The sequence below is a fragment of the Cuculus canorus genome, chromosome 4 (genome assembly GCF_017976375.1).
Source record: "Cuculus canorus isolate bCucCan1 chromosome 4, bCucCan1.pri, whole genome shotgun sequence".
Classification (NCBI taxonomy): domain Eukaryota; kingdom Metazoa; phylum Chordata; class Aves; order Cuculiformes; family Cuculidae; genus Cuculus; species Cuculus canorus.
Window position 1 is genome coordinate 76,650,764 of NC_071404.1, and position 22,273 is coordinate 76,673,036.

General features: G+C 40.0%; 1 protein-coding gene across 23 annotated transcripts in view; it reads left to right on the top strand.

The window, feature by feature from the left end:
• CAMK2D (calcium/calmodulin dependent protein kinase II delta) overlaps window positions 1-22,273 on the top strand; it is a 137,985-nt gene that overhangs the window by 113,811 nt on the left and 1,901 nt on the right. For 21 of the 23 annotated variants that reach the window (XM_054065939.1, XM_054065918.1, XM_054065924.1 and 18 more), the window contains 3 exons: window positions 16,071-16,146; window positions 17,302-17,396; window positions 18,362-18,590. In XM_054065939.1, the coding sequence (XP_053921914.1) occupies window positions 16,071-16,146; window positions 17,302-17,396; window positions 18,362-18,590 (400 nt within the window). Of the gene's footprint in view, window positions 1-16,070; window positions 16,147-17,301; window positions 17,397-18,361; window positions 18,595-22,273 lie in introns of those variants that run through there. The other 2 variants (XM_054065940.1, XM_054065923.1) reach the window with 1 other exon arrangement.

Consider the following 22,273-nt stretch of genomic DNA (forward strand, 5'->3'; position numbering starts at 1 on the left):
AACATTTGGAGAAGCAGTGACGTGAGTTGTGTGGCTGTATTTCATTAGTCCATTAAATACAGAAACTCCTAATGAATCTGAAGAGAGAACACTATTTTTCCTCATTTAAAATAAATAGCTTTTATGCTTTTCTGTGTTACTTCTGACATGTTTCACATTTACCTTTGACTTTTCATTTCCCAAAACACCATTTGCTGTGATGTTTTGGAATGAAGAATATAAAGTTACTGCTTATTAACTAAAATACTAGTTCCAGTAATAGTAGTAGTAGGTTAAAAATGCATAAGTCAGTGCTTTATAACTCTTTACACAGTTTATGTTTTTGTTTGTGTTTTGGGTTTGCTTTTTTTTTATGTCACCATTTTAATTTTTATTCTGTTCAGATGCCAGTGTTTTTTTCATTATTCTCTTTTGTTCTGTCCAGACACTCATTTTAACCTTATTTTATTCTTTAAAAAACTAAAATCAATTTTTTTTTTTTTTAAATTTGTTCTGTAACTTCACAGATGCTCTTTTTATTTCCGTTTCCCCCATCTAGGTATTGTACTGTCATGTTACTCACACTTACTTTAATAACATGGTGCTTTAAAAAAAAGGGTTTTTTAAAAAATGCTCTTCTAAAAAGAGCATTAGTTTTGTGTGTCTCTGGTTCACAGAAAAGATTGTTTTTTAAACTTCAAAGAACAATGTTGTATGTGCAAATGAAACGCAAGCCAGAGGTGGTAGCGAAGGTAGAACATGGAGAATGGAAAAGAAAATTCTTAGTGAACCGTTGTAACGTGGAGTTTGCTGTGTGTTGGAAGTTGAACAATGCCTAAGGCACTCTTCAAAGCATGTATTAGCCAAATTTTGCCCTGAGATACAGCTCTGAATCTCCTGAAGAGCTGTGTTGGCCTCTGAAGAGCATGGGAGCGTTCTCGAATTTGAGAGTAGAACTGTGTCATAGCTATCCAGTGCTGAGTTTCCACTGGTAGAATGGGTACTGTGCTGGTAGAACAGGTGCTGTGTGTTTGATACAGATACCGGTATTGCCAGGATCAGGAGTCGGTGGTGTAAACACGAAGCCCAGTCTGCTGGTAGCGGCTGTCCAAGGAGCACCATGTTGGACATGTGGATTTTATATTGTGTAAGAGGTTCATCAGACATTTGTACGCAGCAGCTTGGTTCAGGCTGGCATGGGAGAGCAGAGCAAGTGGGGCAGAGCCTTCGGTCTTGTTCTTGCTGCTCCTTTCGTGCTGCTGTTGGAAAGGCGATGGAGCTCAGCTGGTGCACGGGCCAATAGCCACAGTTTGTGGTGCTGGAGCGATTTTTTTTCCCTACTTTTGCACAGCTAGTGTTCCCTCGGTGCTGAGAAGGTTTTCTATCCACTGCTAGCAGCTGTGCAGCTGTAAATGGTACCTTACGGTACTGCACAAGCTGCAGTGAGCTCTAATTAAGTCACTGGTGTTGGTGCTTTGTTCTCAAAGTTTCTATGAATCATCTCCCCTCCACCTGAATGAAGTCTTGTGTGTATTAACAGCCGGTACCTGCTCACTTTGAATAACAGCCTAGCGATAGCGGTTTGAGTTAATGTGAAGTAATGGCTTAGAGAACAATTCCAGGGATCCGCAGCTGATGCGGAGGAAAATACAGTGTAATTTGCCTTTACTCATAACAATCTGTATTTCTTTCCCCAAACCATTATGTGTAGTTTAGCAACTAACCTCATTAAATGAATACCTTAATTATAGGGCCTCTGTGTGATGATATAACGTGATGTTACAGCAGTAGGATTTTTATAAAGTTCTGTCTGAACCTTGGTGCATGGAATTATATCTCAGGAATACAATTATAAGGAAAACCATAATGAAAATGGTTTGCCAAATTATTTTATATGAATCCACATTATCACAGTTAAGAGCAGATTAACTGTGAACGGCCACACTGTACCTTATTCCCAAAACAGAAAAGACGGTCGTGCAGTAATCACAGGTCTGAGACAAGACACCAGTCCTGTCCTTCTCTTTGCTGTAAATTAGTGACAGATGTTAAATATTTAGGAGATTAAGTTTCCTGTTGTTTGTAAGTTCCTTACCCATTGCTACATAATGAGCTGAGACTGAGAGAGCGTCGCATTGTGTGTTTTCTGGAGGCTGCAGAAGAAGGAGCTGGAAGGTGTTAACACACCCAACGCTGGTGGGAAGGTGGGATGCTTTCTCCCGGCGAGAATGGCATTGGAGCTGCTAATGCCTGGGATGATCCCGATAACCTCACATGCTGATGCAGCTGTTTCAGCATCAGGCCATGGCCAAATGCACAGCTGTTCCACTGCCCTGTTCACCAGACACCAGCTGCACATTTTATTCCAGTGTACAGGGATTTCATTTTCCGTTTATTTAAAAAACAAATATAATCTCCCTGTTATTAATTGCTTGCAAGCTTGCTTTTTTTTCACTTTTTGGTATTCCTCTCACACTTCCAGTCTTCCACCAGAGGCTGCTTTTCAGATTGTTTTGTCATAAATCAAAGCTACAGTACCCCTAGGGTCTAATTTCTGAAATGATTCAGGGAATAGGCAGTCCTGCAGCTCTGACAGCTATTATAAGCTCAAGCTTCATGCTTTAGGAAGGCACTTAGCAAAGGTACTTTCCCCCTACACCAGACTTCACTTCTGGATGTAGATTTTCTAGGACAACAGTGAGAAAGCAGTTTGTTTGTTGGGAACAGCTACTGGCTGCAGCTGGAGATCGGGTACTGCTAGGGACAAATGGCTTTTGGAGGTGGCAAAGAGGATTCTCTGGGATTACTGACTGACTAGGTCCTTCAGTGTATACTCAAGATGAGCATGGGATCATAGAATTATAGAATGGTTTGGGTTGGAAGGGACCTTAAGGCTCATCCATTTCCAACCCCCTCGCCATGGTCACGGACATCTCCCACAAGACCAGAATGCTCAAGGCTCCATGAAGCTTATTACCAAATTGAAGGACTGTTCCCCACCTTAGGTGATAAAGGATGTTAAAAATCTTTTTGCTTTTCTTCACAGTGTGGAGTACAACATAGAAAGAGACACTCTCTTTCCTGTGAAGGAGAAGGGAAATGGGGATGCCACTCTGCAACCGAAAAGCAGAGTTAGCATGTGTTTCACAGTGTTGCACTATGACCCACACCTCGCAGAGAATGACTCTTCTTTGCAAAGGTGTGCAATCTATGAACTTTATCCCTCCTCCTAATATTCTAACAGTGCATAGGCTGCACAGACAGGCACGAGTTTCCTTCCTTTGTGCAGACTACCTGCCCACGCATATTCAAAACATTCGGCTTTGCATCAAGTGGATGTCTTATTATTTTATCAAATTGACGTTAAAGATGTGTGGATGATGCGAGTCTGTGTGGGATAGAATATCTCCAGCACAGTTGTGGGGTTTTGTGCCCTGTGGGAGCCTGTGTGCATATGCTTGTCTGTACAAAGTATTTCAGATGTTACAATTTATTAACAAAGGTAGCAATTAAAAATCTTTAATCAGCTACTACAAATGTGTCTTTAGGAACAGATTCTTAACTCGTATCCATCAGGGAATGCACACAGTAGTCTCCTCTCATGTTAGGATCTCACCTTGTTTTCACCTTTGAAGTCAGGTATTTTAATTTGAAGACAGTAAAATCAGGCTTCTTTTTCATTTGTTATGTACTGAAAATCTTAGTGAATTTGTCTTGCTTGTGTATGCATTTACATCTTTTAGGACTGGAAGAATTTTCTTTTACCAGAAACAGTGCTTGGCAAACAACAGTGAAATTTAATAATTCAAGGAATAAGCCAATTCTCAAATTAGAGCCTGAAATTACTTGAAGCTGTAGTTCAGGTTCCTTCCTTACACAAACATCTGCCCTTAACAATTGATCACGGGCTTGTGTCCGTGACAGTGATCCCTCCGAAACAGAAGGACAGGGGTAGACAGAACATACTGAAAACTGGACTACAGGCAATGCCACCTTCGGGGTTTGCTTGTGGGATTTCTCCTTCCTGTGGTAATGAGACTGGAACTCTTTGGCAACATCCCTTAGATGTGAGACTGATATGTTATTTTCAGTAACAGTGCAGATACCATTGTTATTTTTGCCAGCAGTGCACAGCCTTTTATAAAGTTGAGTTGTTGAATTTATCATGAACAGGAAATCTAGACTTCTTGTGGTGTTTTTTTTTTGCCCCTGGAAATGAATTAATTAAAGCACTAGTAAGAATGATGATTCCTGATGGGAAAAATTGCGGAGTTGTAGGGCACGTACAAGCTAGGTAAATTTGGGCTGATCTGTGCTACCTAATTCATCTGTAAGTTACATGGCTTCAAAATGTTAACCATTCAGGAAGAATGCATTTTCATAGGTTTTGCCAATTTATTTCATTTTATACCTGTTGTTTTTCTTTTACTAAAACTAGGAATTTACTAAAACCAATTTAAACTAATCCATTTGGAAAATGCTTTCCTGAAGAAAAACCTTAAAATTTCAAAGAATATTTTTTTAAAAGCTCTTTCAAAACCCTGTATATCTCGGCACTGGAATAGAGGGGTAAATCTGCACTGGCATCTGAACAGAGTCATTTATGGCTACGACCTTTCCGACTGTTCTTTGGCACCCACACTGCCTCCCAGAAGTACATCATTAACATTGTTTGTGTGCTCAAAGATTTTTTTATAAGTTCTTGTTGCTTGTAATTAAATTATCATTATTTTTTCTTTTGGCCTTCTCTTTTTTCTTCCTCCTCATCTACTTGACCCTTATACAGCTCTTACAAAGGAGGGTGACATGGAGAGGTTATGTTCCACCCACCACTCCTCCTCTTCCATTGCTTCTTCATCTCACTGGCCACCACCCTTGCCGTGCCCCAGCGGCCGCTCCTGCTGCCAGTGCCTGCTGAGGATTCTGATCACACTCTACCTCTTCATCTTTATTTGTTCATATGTTGTGTTTCTTTCCATCAATTCAGCGGGCAAGTCCACAAGAAACTCAGAGAGTCACTCGCTTGAGTCTGAGCTCTCCCGCTCCACTCCTTCCTCTCTGCTGTGTAAGTTGAGAGACTCATCTGTTCAGATGACCTCTTTTGTCTCTCGGTCTCCTCCTTCCCTCTCATCTGACAGTACCCCCAAAACAGTCACTGCTGTGATCACCCTCTGATCTAAGAGTGACCTTTTCTTAGAGTTTACAAATGTACGAGTGGATTTATTTAGATATTTATTTCTTGGCTAGGTTTTATTAGTTGTAAAAATATTATCATCATCAGTAACAGCAGAATAAACAGGCATGTATTTCAGAAAATTGTATCTTGCAGAGGTAATCTTTGCAGCAGTTATCACCTTAGGGATAGATTTCACTGTCTCCTCTGGCTTGAATCCTGGATAGGGTCTCCAGTTTAATTACCGGTTTATGTTTCTGGATGTCGTCAAGTTACTTTCTTTAGCGTCACAATTGATAAACAGACCTTAAAGCTGCTTTGGTAGCTGTTAGCTTAAAGCATTGATTCATTACAACTGAAAAGTTTCATGCTTGCTTAGGAGGAGGTCTGTGATGGTTAGTGACCAGTTAACTGTAAAGGAAATCTTCAGGGTGAGGAGACTGTGTTTGAGCAGTTTAAATATGAGAGAGAAAAGGCATCATGATAGCAGCTTGTGTGCTGGTAGAATGTAAAAGGCCTGTGTAGATGCGTTTCTTGATTCTAAATTAACTCAGAAATTCTTTAGAGTGGAGCGACCATGTGGATCAAAACAGGGAATGACTTCCTAGAAAGAACAGTTCTTCTTGCTGGGTTCTGGTCCTGCATCCTGTGTGTGTTAGGGTGGTTGCACTGGTACTAAGGATGGGCACTTGCACTGGTAAAGGTGAGATCCAGATGGGCTCTTGGAAACACAGGGGGTGTAACGGATCTGACCCCTATTTTAAATGTGAGTGGAATTTTTGGTAGATGCAGCTAATGCAGTTGAGAGGGGAGAGTCGGTGCTGGAGATGAGGGGCTGTCTCCGATCAGAGCTGTTGGCAGGTACTGTGGAAAGAGTAGCGTCATTCTGAGTGAGGAGCAGGTTGGTATATAGTAATATATTGATGACTGTATATCAAATTAGAACTACAAATATGCTGACAGAGTGGTGCAGGAATGGCACAGTATCTATGAACAGTGGCGTTTTAAGAAAGGGAACAAGCTCGTATTTATTCTGTTCATTCTGTGACTTCAGAAACAAGCACACTTCTTTGCTACTTTGTTCCACAAGATGAACATCTCAAAAATCCTGTTTAAAAGTACAGGTGAAATTCCATTTAAGGAAGGCAACAACAGTCAAGTTAAACAACCATCTGCTCTGAGGCAGGAGTAGTGTTAGGTGAAATTATTCTCGTAAAGCTACTTGTTGAAGACATGATGGTGCTCCTACATCATCAGCCACTTAGCCTTTCAACTTGGTTTTGTTTCAATGATTTACAGACTAGTAATGCAGAATTTGCTAAAACTCTAGTGGTGAAACAGCAGAAGTTAAGCCAGTATCTGTGTGTGCACCAGATTTGCTTGTGGTTTTTTATTCTTATGCTTCAACATAGCTTTCATCCCAGTAATAGGAATATTTAATTTCATTAAATAAGTTTAGTGACCAGTGAAACTACAAAGTGCCTGTAAGCCCACTGTCCTCCCTCAGCTTAATTGTAAAAATGTGTGGTTCTGGTGTGAGGTGATTTTAGAGATGGCCATGATAATGCAGTGTTTTCTGTAGCTGTACAGTTAGTGGGACTCAGCAGTCCCATCATCTGGGATAATTCAGAAAGGATTCACTCAAGTACGAGTAAAAAGAAATTGAGTAAGCTGTTAGGTGTGGCTAACAGAAGATGTGTTTGTGCTGACATTGCTTTGAAGCAGAGTTTTGTTGGGATAGCCCTAAGGATCTGTTTCAGAATGCTGGTACAGATGGTAGAGGTCTCAGCAATATTACTGGAAAGAGGATATTGGAGTGGTGTACACTGGCAGACTTGCATTCACGAGAAAAAAGGTAACTACTACGAACAGCTATAGCACTGAATTATTTTCACTAGCACTTATTGATATTAAGAACACAGTGAAAGTTAATACTGCTGAGACTTTTTGGTAAACTACATGGGAGTTACTGGGCTCCCAGAGACAATGTTACTGGCTCAAGTGATCACGAGTTTTAAATTACATTACACAAGAATTCAAGTCAGTGTTTTCGAAGAGTGAATTTGAGAATTGAGAAGAAAAAAGTGATATGGAAGTCACACTACAAAGTTGAGGATGGGAGGTGGTGGTCAGAGGCCCAGTCAGTTTCTTTATGTCCAAAGGGTATGGAAATGTGAAGGGCTCCTGATATTAGCTAGATGAATTCCTGGACCTGGCAGCATAGTGGTAGGGAGGTGGGAACTGAAACATTTTATAGTTTTAGCTCTGTGTGGTATGAAACTGAACTCTCTGTTGTTGAGTAGCAATTATTGTAATCATCAGTATACACTGTAATTATAAACAAGAAAAACATTGATTTCTTAGCTGGTAAGCTTCGTTGGGTTTAATCTGCTGTCCCAGACTTGGGAAAAAGGTGATGTAAAAGTGGCATGTGGAGAAAAGGCAAATTGAGGAAGGAGGATTATCATGTAGTTAAATTAAGTCCTGGGGGATAAAACATCTTCATTCCAGCCCCAGATGCTTGAGGTACTGAGGGATATATTTTTAAAGGTAACACAGTTTCCTATGAGTAAACTAGGCAAATGCCACATTTCTTAGATGGATTGTTTGGGGATTATTGTTATTATTATTGTTGTTGTTGTTATTATCTCAAAACATCTCATGGCTTTTATAGCTTATTTAAAAGAAAAGCGATGTAGAATTGAGCGTTACTATTGATTTTCCATTTTAAAATACTAGTGAACAACAAGATATCTCTGAATCAGTGGAGCAATGAAGTAGGAGCACAGAGGCAAAGCTTGTTAATGTGTCAGTTATCAAGACTTTAAACATCATTTCTTGAGACAGCAGCCAGATTCCATGATTAATGTAGCACACTGAGAAACCTTAGTGTGGTATCTTGTAAGTGCAATGACCATGTTATAACTTTATTCTGAGACTGTAGGTGATTCGTCATTAAAAAATAAACATTTGCCAATATTTGCCACACAGTATAAGTAATAATATAATTTATGGTAGCTCCAAGGAGAGGGCATGTTGAGAAAGAATTAATTTCATATAAATAAAAAGAAACTATGTGGGGCATGTGACAATTTGCTTGACATCATATTATGATAAAGGTTTATACAGGAAATGCATTCATTTTATTTGATCTTTTTTGTCAGAATAGGGTGGAGAAGTGCTGGGATAATTTTTCAGTTGTTTGCCTACATGTGTAATGAACTACATTTTTTTTTATTGGGCAAGTAGTAGGCTTACAGGTTTTCAGAAAGGGTGAAAGACCGTCAGTAGTCTAAAAACAGTTCTGCAAACCATCCACCCATATTATAATTTGATGAATCAGAGTGAATCTTTGGGATCAGCAGGCACTAGGAGAGAGATGTGTCATGTACAATGACAACTCAGATGTCTTAGTTCATAACAGGTTTAAAGTTAAGCAGTGGGGTGGGAGATAAGCTCTGATCTTACATACGCTAAATTTTGTAAGTCTCCTGTCGCATACCGTGTGTCTGAGGGCCTGGGTGTTTTCTATGGAGAGCTATGATTCAGCCAGTTATTTATTGATGCAGCTTTTTCTATCTTCTTCACAGAAATTAATTTCTTGGATTAATTATGGGATAAATTGTAAGAGAAATTATCCACAGAGAATTTTCAAATAGTGATGTGAAGGGAATGCTTTTGACAAACATTTTGTGACATTTGCTGGATTCCTCTGCTCCTGAGGTAGCATCCATGCTGTAAAGTCAAATGGCATCTGGTACATCCACATAGGCAGCACTCCTTATACAACACAAGACTCTTCAATTAGTCTCTTCCTACTTCTTTCCAAACTGTGGTTACTTTCAGAGGATAGAAATAACATTAGTAGCTGTATGCTTTCCATCTAATTGCAGTTTGTTGGGAGAATGGTCAGGTTAGAAATGAAGCGAGTTCCCCATACTGTGCCACTGAGTTTTAGCAGGCTGGTGTCACCTTCATAAGGACTGTACTGTTTTAAAATGATAGCACAAGGGGTAGGATTTGTCTCCGCAGATTTAGACAACCTCCACAATGTAGATGCCTATATTTGAGCCAGTTGTCTAGACTCCCTCTAGTCAACGCAAATAGGTCAGATGAGTCACACTTGTCTTAAGTATCTATTTTAGGATATGATGAATCGTGCCCTGAAAGTGCTTATTTCTCTCCATTGACTAAAACATAGGGGAGCTGAGAGAACAAACTCACTTGTCTGTACTTATGTACGTCCGAAATGTTGTGAGATTAATCCAATCTGATGTGCACCGAGATATGTAGTTAAGCGTAGCGAGTTGAAAAGTTATAAGGTTTTTTCCTTGAGAAGAATGCAAGCAAGAAAGAAGCAGAATAATTTTAATAATCTCTGAGTTCGTGTGCTAATCCGTGAACAGGCTACCTCATTCCTCTGGAAAGGTGCTTTACTGCTTAGCAGGGATTTCATCGCTATCTGCTTCGAGGCAGCTTGTAGTGAGGGGGGTGCTATTCCCCCCTTTGCGTGTTATTGGAAAGATGAAGGTGATCATGTTTGCTATGGGTTTCACAGGCCCTGTTGCAAGCACTGGCTGCGCTGTGCCTGTTTGATAAGCTGTTTTCTGAAAGACCAAAAATACTGGGTTTATGCTTTGCTAGTATGATGACTGTTCCTGGGTTAATTTTTATTAAAAGAAATGTGTCAAAGAACAATTTAAAAAGTGTGTTCCTATTTCTGTAGGATCAGTGGGGGTAATTAATAACCATTCCAGTATAGTAATTACATAGTCAATCATCCAGAGTATTGATAACAGTAGAAAGATACCCCAATAGCTGAACGAAGCATAAGGCGTTTTAAATTATGATTATTTTCAGAACAAAAATACTGCCGGCAGTTTTGATAAAAATCCAAGGGTAAAATGTGGGTCATTCTATTACCGAGGGTTCTTTTTTGTGTTTCACAAAATATTGGGTTTCTGGTACGTGTATTTCTGAAGACTTTATTTTTTGATGTCTACAGTCTGCTTTTATTCTCCACCTTCTCTCTGCATTTCAAATACCAAAATATCCATTGTTTCTCTGTGATTCTTGTAGATTGAGTTTACAGATGTCTCATGGGGCTACAAGAAGGGAAGAATAGCCCCATAATTCCCTCCTAGAACAGAACAGAATGCCACAAAGCTGACCTGAGGGCTGGAGCAGCTCCCATACGAGGACATGCTGAGAGAGTTGGGATTGTTCAGCCTGGAGAAGAGGAGGCTGTGGGGGAGACCTTAGAGCAGCATCCAGTGCTGAAAGGGGCTCCAGGAAAGCTGGGGAGGGGCTCTGGATCAGGGAGTGCAGGGATAGGATGAGAAGGTAAGAATTTTAAGCTGAAAGAGGGGAGATTGAGCTGATGGGAGGTAGGAAGAAATGTTTTCCTGTGAGAGTGGTGAGGCCCTGGCCCAGGTTGCCCAGAGCTGCTGTGGCTGCCCCATCCCTGGAGATGTTGAAGGCCAGACTGGATGGGGCTTGGAGCAACTTGGTCCAGTGGGAGGTGTCCCTGCCCATGGCAGGGAGTGGAACTATACATGGGCTTTAAGGTCTCTTCCAACCCAAATCATTCCATGATTCTATGAAAAGCGTTGGCAGTTGATTTGTACTTCTTTTTCCCTGTGATACTCGATGTCACTAACTGCAGGACTGCACCTTATAGGTTTCAGGCATTTGGAGTATTAGATGCTTTTTGAGTAAATTATGTTCTTACTTATTTTGTGTTCTTTGCTTATGAAACATTATCCTCTCCATTTAGCTGAGTGGGTAAAAAGGTAGTGAAATGTAGCTAGAGGTTAGTAACTTCTTTAACATTAACACATGCACTGCAGCAGCACCACAAGAATAGTTTTAGCCACTCTTTGAAAATCTTCTGGTTTGTTCTTTTCTTCTTGTTTGGTCTTTTTTATAGCTGCTCATCTTAATATTTTTGTCTGCACTGCCTTTGGTATTACTTATATAACTGCTCACCTGCCAAAGCAGGACTTATTTTTTTTAACTTAGTATCTTATTCCTTTGCTCACTGACCCTACAGGGGACAAGGTCCTATTTAGAGAGTAAATCCATGGTCATTTCTTTAACGTATTTACTTCACACGTATTCTGAGCAATGAATGTAAAAGCTACCATCCTTTCCACCAAGCTTGCTGGTTTATGATACCTTTCTGCTGTTCTCTCTGCAGTCCTTTTCATTAATAGTTTTTCAAGAAAATGGCTCAGCACCTTTGACTTCTTTTAACAATGTTCTTCTCTTACACCATAGTTGTTTTAAAAATACTAAATGTATTTTTCCTAAGTAACCTTTTGCTCACAGAAATTATATCATTTTGTACCATAGAAAGCCATTGCCTTATTCTAAAACAGTATAGAAGGGTCAGGCTTTAAATTTTCCATTGGCTCTTATCATACCCCTTAGAAAAAGTAACTGAACCAGTTTTATCAGAATCTCATCACTATGTTTGAGGTTTCCTCCTGTATCCTGGAGTGGTTTTGAAATGTCATAGAATTATAAAATCATGGAATGGTTTGAGTTGGGAGGGACCTTAAAGCCCATCCAGTTCCAAGTGGGACACCTCGCACTGGATCAGGCTCCAAGCCCCATCCAACCTGGCCTTGGACACCTCCAGGGATGGGGCAGCCACGGCTGCTCTGGGCAGCCTGGGCCAGGGCCTCACCACTCTCACAGCAAAGCTTTCTTCCTATCTCCCCTCATCTAAGTCTCTCCTCTTTCAACTTAAAATTGTTACCCCTTCATTCTCTCTCTGCCCTCCCCCATCAAGGGCCCCACCCCAGCTTTCCTGAACCCCTTTTCAGTACTGGAAGCTGCTCTAACATCTCCCTGGAGCCTTCTTTTCTCCAGGAAAATTTATCACACAAAGTCTTAAAAGCCATGAGTTCTTATGCTGTGATAGAGTCCTTACACCCTGAAGACATGACATTTTAAGGGGAAAGAATAAGACAATAATTTAATAAGCACAGCTCCCGATGCCAAAGAAATTGCGTATTTTGGTTCAATACGATTGTCTCATCGCACTGTGAGAGAACAAATGGACTTCTGGCCAGCTTTAACCAGAGCTGAAGTACATTTTAGGAAGTTCTTACTGCCCATCAAGTAAAAACTACCATAGTTTAGTACTGCTACTGTGCATCAAACAGCAGAATTCTCTTGGAATTCAATACAAGCAAAGTTTATTATTGCATCCAAAAAAAAAAAAAATCAAATTAAAATGGTGATTGAAAGTGACAGTTATCTGGCAAATGGGAACTGGCCAGATGCCTCTTCCCCAATGCCTCGTGTGTTCGTGTGTTGTCCTTGCATAGTTTGTAATGTGTATTTAGATGGAAAAAGAAATCAGAGGTTTGGAAGAACATATGCTAGGTGGAGTCCATCAAATTTATAAGGAAGATCTGTAATTTTCCCACCACTTCAATAAGCACCAGTTATTTCTGTCAGGTGTTGTTTATGATAACATTACCTTGTTCCTACCATTATCCATTTCACCTTATTTCACCTTCAGTGCCCTCCCTGTTTCTTCCTTTGAATAGAGGAAAAGCACAAGTATTTGACTTGATTCATGTGGCCACCAAATGAAAGCTGTGTTTGCCATCTCACTGCTTTCCACTATCGTTCCTGTTTTCTGTACGTTGTATTCCACTTCTTCCCTGTCTCCTTTCTCTTCCTTCCTCCCAGGCTAACTCTCTGCTTCCTAGACAATGTAATTACTGCTGACTGAAATACTTTTGGTTTGCATTTGTACTCAGTCTGCCTGCACCCACACACATACCTACACAGAAAGTATAACATGGCAAGATAAAAAAGATCTCCCCAAACAGGGGAGGCTGGTGTAAAATTACAGTGGCTACTGAGATTCTTAATTATTCTTTGATATCTGATGTTACTGAATATTTCATACTGCCTTGTTCTTGACCATGTTTTTCTTGTAATGTTCTCTCTTGCTCTCGAATAAAGTCTAAGAACAAGGTGGGGGATTGCGCACAGGATAAATGATTTCTGGAACTCGAGCTTCTCAATTATGTTTCATCTCTGACTGTCTTAGTTGCTTTCTGCTGAGGAGATTGCATGTCAGGTCACTAAATAAGAAGAAATATGGTTTTCTAGTACATTTATTATTTGTGTGTTGCTGGAAGGGAAAAGCAGCGTAGTTGCTTTCATATACAGTTCCACGTGGTGCTCGTAATTGTGTAGAAAAATGAGTTGGAAGGCAAATGATTTGGCAACGTCTTTCTGTTCCTGATGGTCCACATTGTGAACGGCAAAGCTTTTCCGCAAGTACTGGAAGCACTGATGCCAGTGCTGGGACTGGACTGCGATTGATTTGAGCCAGTGAGACTCCCTTAATCTCCTTGAATTATTTTGCTGGCCTGTACAGTTTCCTGATGGAAGTGGCTTATATTCCATGACAGGTCAGCAGACACAGCTCTGATAAGTGTTAGTACGACCCAGAGAAACTATGCTGGAACATCAGGTGGCTCCTATCAGAAAGCCTCAACGTAATGTTCCGCTGCAATTTCATTTTGGAACTAAAACCAGGAAAAAGAGCAATACAGGTCAATTTCTGCCTTCTGGGGCTGTTGTTGGATTATAGCTTCTAATGTTGTGCAACATCACAGATGTGGCTGAAGTGCAACATTTTATTGACCTAAACTGTTTTTTTTAAGTGTATTTTAGCAAAAAAAATCCATTCTCACTCAGGTTGAAATCAATTCTATGAATCTCAACGATTCGCAGAGAGAAACTTCTGTCATTCACATTCCTTTAACTCAAACTATTGAAGGCACAAGCAGATGCCCAGTGATCCAGGTTACCATCCAGCTGAGCTGTTGCACACCATTCATTTCAAACAAAGCAAAACACCTCAACAAGCCACTGGATTTGGATGACAGTGTTTTGTAATACAATATGTTTGGGTATTCACTGTTCTTTGCTGTTCCCTGTCCCGGTATGTATAACTTGGATGTTAACTGCATGCTTCTCATGGTAGAACTTGGAAAAGAAATGTGTTTTGTAATGCTGCACTGTTATTTGTTGATCAGCCATCCTACCACTTGGGTCGTGCTGACAGTGCCATACAGTGTCCGCAGGTTTGGTCCATGTGGTTTAAACATATGGCAACTGAGCCACTGCTTATCTGCAGTCAAAACATCTCGTCTTTAAAATGCTTTGTTCTTACCACAGTCTTTGTGAAAAATAAAGCGATTCGTACTTGAAATATTCTTACCCATCCCACTACCTAGTAGTCAAGAGATATTCACAAAAAGCCTTGCTAGACCATTATATCCACTTTTTTCTCCACGCTGGTTTCTTTTTGGTGCTTTTTTCTGACCACATTAGATGTGCGCCTACTAAAAGTGGTGGTGGAGCCTAAAAGAAATGAAAAGGTTCTTTAACACCATGATGCCAGTTCTTGCAGTACAGCTGACATTCTGCCTATGCTTGGCAACATTTTCCTTTGGAAGAAGAATGCGAGATCTCTCAGTACTTTGGTTTGAAAATTCTAAGCATGTTTGCACGAGCATGTGTGTGTTAATAGTGCGATCCATGTGTAGGAGTGTGCAGGAGAATTACAGTTGTTGCTTGCACAGAGAGCTAGTGCAGCCAGTTTGTATGCATTTCTTTGTATTTCAAGCTTCCTCTTCCAAATTGTCTTTCTGAGGTTTAATAAGGAGTTGAATAGACGTTAAATCCTGGCAAATGTGTTCATAAAATATCTGCCCCTTATCTGTTTAGCATGAAACTCAAAAATATCTGTATTTGAGAGCAGTGCCACTCTGATCGAACTTCATAGGTATAAGGTTGAACTTTAGCAGATGATGAAGGTACAGTGCGAAAATATAAACTTTTGTTCCTCAGAAAACAAGTTTTTAAAAGTAGAAGTCAGTTTTCAAAGTGAAGTCAGTAAGATTTTTCTGTCTTGATAAAGTCTTTTTTTAAGAGTTTCCCTCCTACGGTAACTGGTATTAGTAATAACCACACCACTGTGCATAAATGTGTTTACTCTGCAGTATTTTAGTGTAACTCCTATCAGCATTAAAAAGTACGGAACTTTCGGCTTCTTTCTTGACTGATGGATAACAGAGAAACTGTTTCACCTACTTTTGCCTTTGAGGTGTATGCAAACAGTTGTTTTTAATATATAATTCTTCTGGTACTATTTAGCGTTTATTATTATTAGTTAGTAGATGTACTGTAATATCACCTAATGGTGTAATTGAGGTTTATTGTAATACAGATATGGTAAGCGTTTTACAAGCCAAGGATAGGCACAGTCACCGAAGTCAGAGCTGAAAGACACTGTGTTGTGATTAGACCTGTGTGGATGTGCATGCGCTATGTGTAATCCGTAGGCTTTGCAGCAGACAATCTTGATTGTCTTGATTCAGGCTTAGGACCTGAATTCTTCTTCACTTAAATGTACGCATTTGGCCAAAGCAAACACTTGAGTGTTCCAAGGATTCCTGAAAATCAGCATTAGACATTTAAAAGGTAAAGGCCCATGTGTATATAAAACATTAAAAGCATCACTTGTGAAACAATAATAGGTTACCTTTAATTTGAAGTTAAGAATTGGGGTTTGGATTTGGGTTTGTTTCGGTTTCTAAAGAGCGACTCCTTCAGGGAAGAAAAGCAGATTAGAAGCACGATAGGAAAGTGGATTGTTCTTGGCATGCATTTAATTTCCTCATGAATACATGAGTACACTGAAGCAGCAGTATGACATCTTGTCCTTCGATCATAGATAAGGAAGAAAAATGGTCCTTGCACCAGCTGGGGAATGGGAGAGTACCTTTGATAATGGCTGTTCTGACAGCCTTTCAGCTGTCACCTTCCACTTTGCCTTCTGTTTTAAGAGTTGTATTTGTATCTCTCTCTCTCTCTCTAGCTCGTAAGCAGGAGATTATCAAGGTTACTGAGCAGTTGATTGAAGCCATCAACAATGGGGACTTTGAAGCTTACACGTAAGTTTTCTCATGTCGGAGGGAGTGAGGAGAGTGGATGTATTTGACACTGTATATGTAAACATGCATATTTATATGTGAGTGTGTATGTTTGTATGTATGTATTGTTGACGTTCATTCTCAGCCGCCCCCATGAAACGCAAGACACGTTCATAGCTGCTTTACCCTGGCTTTAGATGAGCCTCGTTGCTGATTTCAGAGGAGCTGCTCTTGTAAACTCAATGAATTAGTCATAATTCTGACCCAAAATATACAGTGATCTGTCTTGGTGTATGAATATAGAGTCTTTGTGATTTAGAATCCAGGAAACACGGTAGAAACCTCTTGGAAGCTTTTTTTTTAATTGTAATTTGAAATTGTTATTAGCCAGAATCCCACTTGTACTTCTGAGCATGAAAAACTATGTGGAATTTAGTTTCCAGCAGACCCTGCTGAGGACTGTGCAAGAATTTGCTGGGGGAAGGTGGACTGATTTCCATCTCAGCAAAGACACAATTCCATCTCTGCTTCTCTTCCTACCTCAACAAAAAAAATATTTTAAAAGTAGAGAAAGCCCTTCTCAGCATTTCTTGTGCTGTCCTGTTTCTGTGGGTGGATTATATCCTGTTGCAGCACAAACCTCACAGTTCTTCAGTGACGCTGCTTGTCCTGTTTAACGGCTTGCCAGCACTCAACTTTAGTTTGGTATGATCACATTAAAACCCTTGCACAAATGTCAGTTGGAAACTTAGTGCAAATTCGTACCTGCATTCTTTCAGTTTTAAAAAAAAATTTAGAATTAAATCTTGCTTCAATAATGGTCCGAGACATAAAAATTAACCTTCGGGTTCCCCAGAAGCAGTTTCCAGAGTCACAAGCAAAAATTTCTAGTTGTAATACCATTGACTTGTGCAGCATTCTTTGGCAGTGTTGGTTTCTGTTCAAAAGATAATGTTTATGAAAACTTCTCCACCTAAAGGCGACGGCCAGATTTACTAATTAAGGTGGAAGCAGAGCTCCATTACTTATCCCCGTTTATGTTCTGTTCTTTTCTAGTGGAATGGTACAGGTAATAACATGTCTGATGGGAAGAAAGAAAACATTTAAAAAGTAATCTCTCCAAAGTTGTTTTAGATAACTGCATGTGTTTATTACAGAATTCCCTCTTTCCCACAGAAAAATCTGTGATCCAGGACTCACATCTTTTGAACCTGAAGCTTTGGGTAATCTTGTAGAGGGGATGGACTTCCACCGGTTCTACTTTGAAAACGGTAAACATTCCTTTTTCATTTCCGTGACTTTTGATCTGTTCCTTGTGATTCTGTTTCTCCAGTCTAAGTAGCCTCTTGGTTTGGGAGCAATTGGGCGGTGTGGTCACTCAGTCTACACTGCTGAGGATCTGATAAGCTGTCTCTTTTGTAATGGGCAGTGCTTGTGTGCATATATATATGAAAATATGAATATATATAAAACAAGCATATATGTATTACAAGCATTAAATTATATATTCATATTATTATGCATATATATATAAATATTACAAGCACATCAGCTATAAGAAAGAAAAATTACCCATAGGGCAGATTTAATAGTGTTTTGGAGGATCATGTAATGTAGGTAATTATTTCAGAGCAGACTTGACTCAAAAGGAAATAAAATATTGTAAATGAAGATATCGTATCATTCGTGATTTCTGAGAAATGATGAGCAGAAAATGAAATTATTCCATTCCTAAATTCTCTTCCATCTCCAAAGCAGCATTCTCCATACTTTTCCTTAAAAAGTTTCATTACTGCTGTATTAAGAAGTTTCATTACTATTTTCATAGATATCAGCACTTAATAGGAAATGTCACAAGAGTGAGTTAGAAGCTGAATTATTTTGACTGAAAATATGAAGTACAAATGTCATTAGACATCAGACACAACGGTGAAACTGAAGTATTGGGAAAACTCAATTGGGAAGCTCAAGATAGTGGCCCCCACTATATTCAGTCCATGTATGCACATGGATTAAATAGTACGTATGGTTAGGAAAGGGGAAGACATACTTTATGCTGTGACTGTGCTCATTTATACAATGTACTTGAGCTGTTTGTCAGTCATGTTTATCACAATTATTACTACTTTGTGTCTACTAAGCTTGAGATTTTTCTACTCTAAAATGGGGTGAGATGAGTGACTTACATGGTGAAAGTTTAATTTATCCTCTCTATACATGTGTGTTTGTTTCCTAGCTTTATCCAAAAGCACTAAACCGATCCACACCATTATCCTCAATCCTCATGTCCACCTTGTGGGTGACGATGCCGCTTGCATTGCGTACATCCGGCTCACGCAGTACATGGATGGAAGTGGGATGCCAAAGACTATGCAGTCAGAGGAGACGCGGGTCTGGCACCGTCGAGATGGGAAGTGGCAGAACGTTCATTTTCACCGTTCAGGGTCACCAACAGTACCTATCAAGTAAGGAACAAATCAGATCACAAGCTTAAACTCTGTAGGTCAGACCAGATAGCCTAATAGCTGCTTTTGGCCTTAAAAACTCTGAAACCATCTTCTTGATAGTGTAATTTCTTGTGGTCATTTATGCAGTGTGTATTCTATTCAGTAGTGTGCATATAGTATTGGTGCAAATGTTTTTAAAATAAATTTAAATGTTTTTTTTGTTGTTTCCAACTGTGGTACCCATTGATCCAACTCAATCCCTGAACTGGCAGCTTGGAGAGCAGGAAGATGTTTTAGTGTAGATAAGGCTTGATACAAGTCAGACAAGATAGGATTGGAAAACCTGAAATAGAAATAGAATACGTGGAACTGTTAGAGCTGGCTGGAAAGGTTGAAGGGAAAAATATCACTATTCTGAATAAGTGAAGTTTGAGTAATATTTGTTATTTCCAGCCTTCTCTACTTACTCAGGCCTTGTTCTGTTCGCTGCAAGTTATTTTGAGCCAGTTTACTTTGTAAATGTAGTTGTACAAGTACCTATCACATCCTTATCTCATTTTCCACACTCTCTTTGCTTAACTGCTGGGTAGTCACTGCCTGATCGTTACAACATCCCTGTGGATAAGCCTCACATCTCTCCCATCATCATTCTTCTCTTGTTCATTCGGGCATCTGTGCATGCCCTGTCATAGCCTTGGAGTCATGCGTGACTCAGCACTTGCAGACCTCACTTTTCAGCAGTGGGAATTACAGCATGGTCATAGTTACAGTAACGAGAGAGAGTCACGGCTTCCTCAAGAGGTCCTGCTCAAGCCCTTTGCTTTTGTTCTGCTTGCAGCCTTGGCTAATGCTGCTGTGTCCCTCAGAACCCAACCTCGCTGACTTCTGGCTTTGGTTGGGCTGTTTCCAAATGATGCAGCTCTGGTACAGGCCTTGGTTTGCACAGGTGCCAGTCCTCTGCGTAGGATATAATTACATTTCTGTGAGGTGTCTTTAACGCAGAGAGTGGCTGAGTTCCCTGGCATGGATGATTAAGAGCTTAGATTTCATCCTTTGAACTTCATCATGTCCCGTATTATACTTATTGCAACACTATTCTCCTGTGTGAAGTAAGAATTGATAAAGTAAGGAATGTGATAGAATGAAGCGTTTAACTTCAGTGGGGGTATTTTTTTTCACTTTTTTTAATTTAGTGAAAAAATAATTTGATTTCCTAGTGATAACTATTGTATTTTATTTAAAAATGTAAAACCATCAGGAGCAGGAGCCATGTCATCCTTTATTTTTCATATTCCAGCTGCAATGCTGGTGTTGAAACAGATCATACTGAGAGTATGAGGGAGTAGTTACATCTTCTGGAAATGCAGTGTTCTGCAGAGTTCTGCTGTTTTCATGAAGGAGTGTTTTTTCAAGGGATCTGACCTGGGCACATGTAGAGCAAGAAAAAGTCAGTGAAACAGGTTGAGCTGCCCCCTGCACCCTGGACAGGACCTGTTTATAGGATGACATGAATTGAACTAGAGAATTATTTAATCTCTTCCTTTGTTTCGTTGGGTTTTTTTTTTTCTCTCTGTTTTTGGAAAAGCTTTTTTTGGGGGGAGAGCTGTTGGGTTTTTTAACTTAACTGTAATTATCGGAAACAATCCTAAAGACAAAAGGTAATTTGTGACACTCAGACACCAAAACCAGAAGGCAACAAAAAAGCCGTCTTAGTACTATTGTCATGGAAGATTATAGAATTTGCCTAGTATTTTAACCTGAGCCTGAACGCTTGGCTGACATGACATGTGCATGGGTGATGGACTGCTCTGTGCTGCAACACGTCCTGCTCCTACAAACACTCACCAGAGGATGTTTCTCTGGAATATAAAGAAGGAGCACTAGCTGCCATGCGGCAACTCCTGGCCCTGCAGACCTGAGATTTGGCCCTCAGAAGCAGTGCTGGTAGTTAGACTTGTGTAATGTCAGTTCTTTACAGCTGCTCATGCTCCCTAATAAAGATAAGGATTTCTGAGACTACTAAGGGTGGAAGGAGAAGAAGCTGAGAGGCTGCGGGGTTGTGTCCATGTCAGTAGGTGTTCTGAGCTGGTGGAGTCAGACAGGATATTCAGGGTCACGAGAGGTTATCCAAGCTGAAAAGGTCACAGAGGAGGAGGAGTAGCTGCTTGAAGCCTTAGAGCATGGCTACGGCTTCAGGAGAGATGTCCTGAGATTGCAGCATAGCCCTTGATGTGTAGCTCCTGTGTAGCAGTGGCAACAATATCACACAATTCCCTCCTCTTGAATTCAGAGGGGAGTTTTGGACTTGCTGGTATCACCATTCTAAAATATCACCAGTCTGATGGTTAAAATCCTTACTTTCAAGTGTAATTTTCAGTCATATTCAATGTGTCCTTGATTATTCTTATTTCATCATTGCTCTCCTGCACTGGAGATAGGTATGCAGACATGAGCTGTTTTATATGAAGGCTGATAAGATCACTTCCGGCCTTCTATTTTCATAGAGTAAGTAAACAATGCTAACTTGGTTGGCTTTTTTGGATAGGATCTCTATTTTCCTGGCCACCTTAGTAGCTCTTCACTGTCTTTTCTGGCTTGAGGTTTGTCTTTTCATTAGCTTGGGTTCTTCTGAAACACCGTGTACAATTGTGGTCAGGGCTTTATTTAACTTCACAATGTGTTTCTTTTCCCTCTTGGGAATGCCACACCTGCTGTGCCCTGGCACTTTTGTCATCTGCATCACATCAGCAGATCATCATAGACAGCCATGTATTTATCCTCACCTGTCATTTCCAGCCAATGAGTATATATAAACTTTTTCTGAGCATGCAGCTTTGTACTTCCTATTATTATATGTAACATTTCTGGATTACCCAGCCCTCAAGGTTATTCAGTGGTTCTTGCACAATGCTACTGTTTTCTTTTGTATTTATAGTGCCTTCCGCCTGAGTGTAAGTACGCTACATGAGGTCAGGCCAACTGATTATGCTCAGGCCATTGGCAAAGACGAGTGAGTCTCCTCTGGGCTGAGTGTTCCCCTCTCAGCCCAAGCACTGTATTTTTTCTTTTGGTTATTTCACATACTACTCTCTCTTTATTTCCCATCTTCTCGAGCTTAACTGGAAGATACCTGTGTAGCATCATGCTAGAACTCACCTTCTATAACCCATCCTGGCTGACTTCTAGGCTGCCTTGAACTTTATCTTTACTTTACCCAGGCAGAGCAGTGGTGTACCAGTAACTCCAGTTTGGATAAGTACAGAAGAAATGTAATTAAAGTATTGTTCTAGATTATTTCTCCTTTCTTTTCTCCTGTTTGAAATTTATCCAGTCTACAGCTGTTTAATTATTACCAATACACAGTAGTTAATAATGGCACTTCCATAATAAAAACGTACCTTACACATCATGTCTGAAGGAGAATTTCAGATCTCATCAGCTCACAAAAGCTATTATAATCTGCTTTTGCAAACATAGTATCCTAGATGATGTCAAATCAGTTGCTGTCAGTACAGTAGCTTATTTGTTTTCGGGAGTGCAGTAAGGAATGCGCATAAATCTAAGGACAAAACAGAGCTCTTTGGTAGCTGTGGATATACAGAAATATTTCTTTATAGCAGGTAATTTATTTGGAAAAGATTGTGAGCACAAATAAGTTTTATTTGTACTTTTCTATTTGGTTTCTTCCCCTCTTGGAGGTG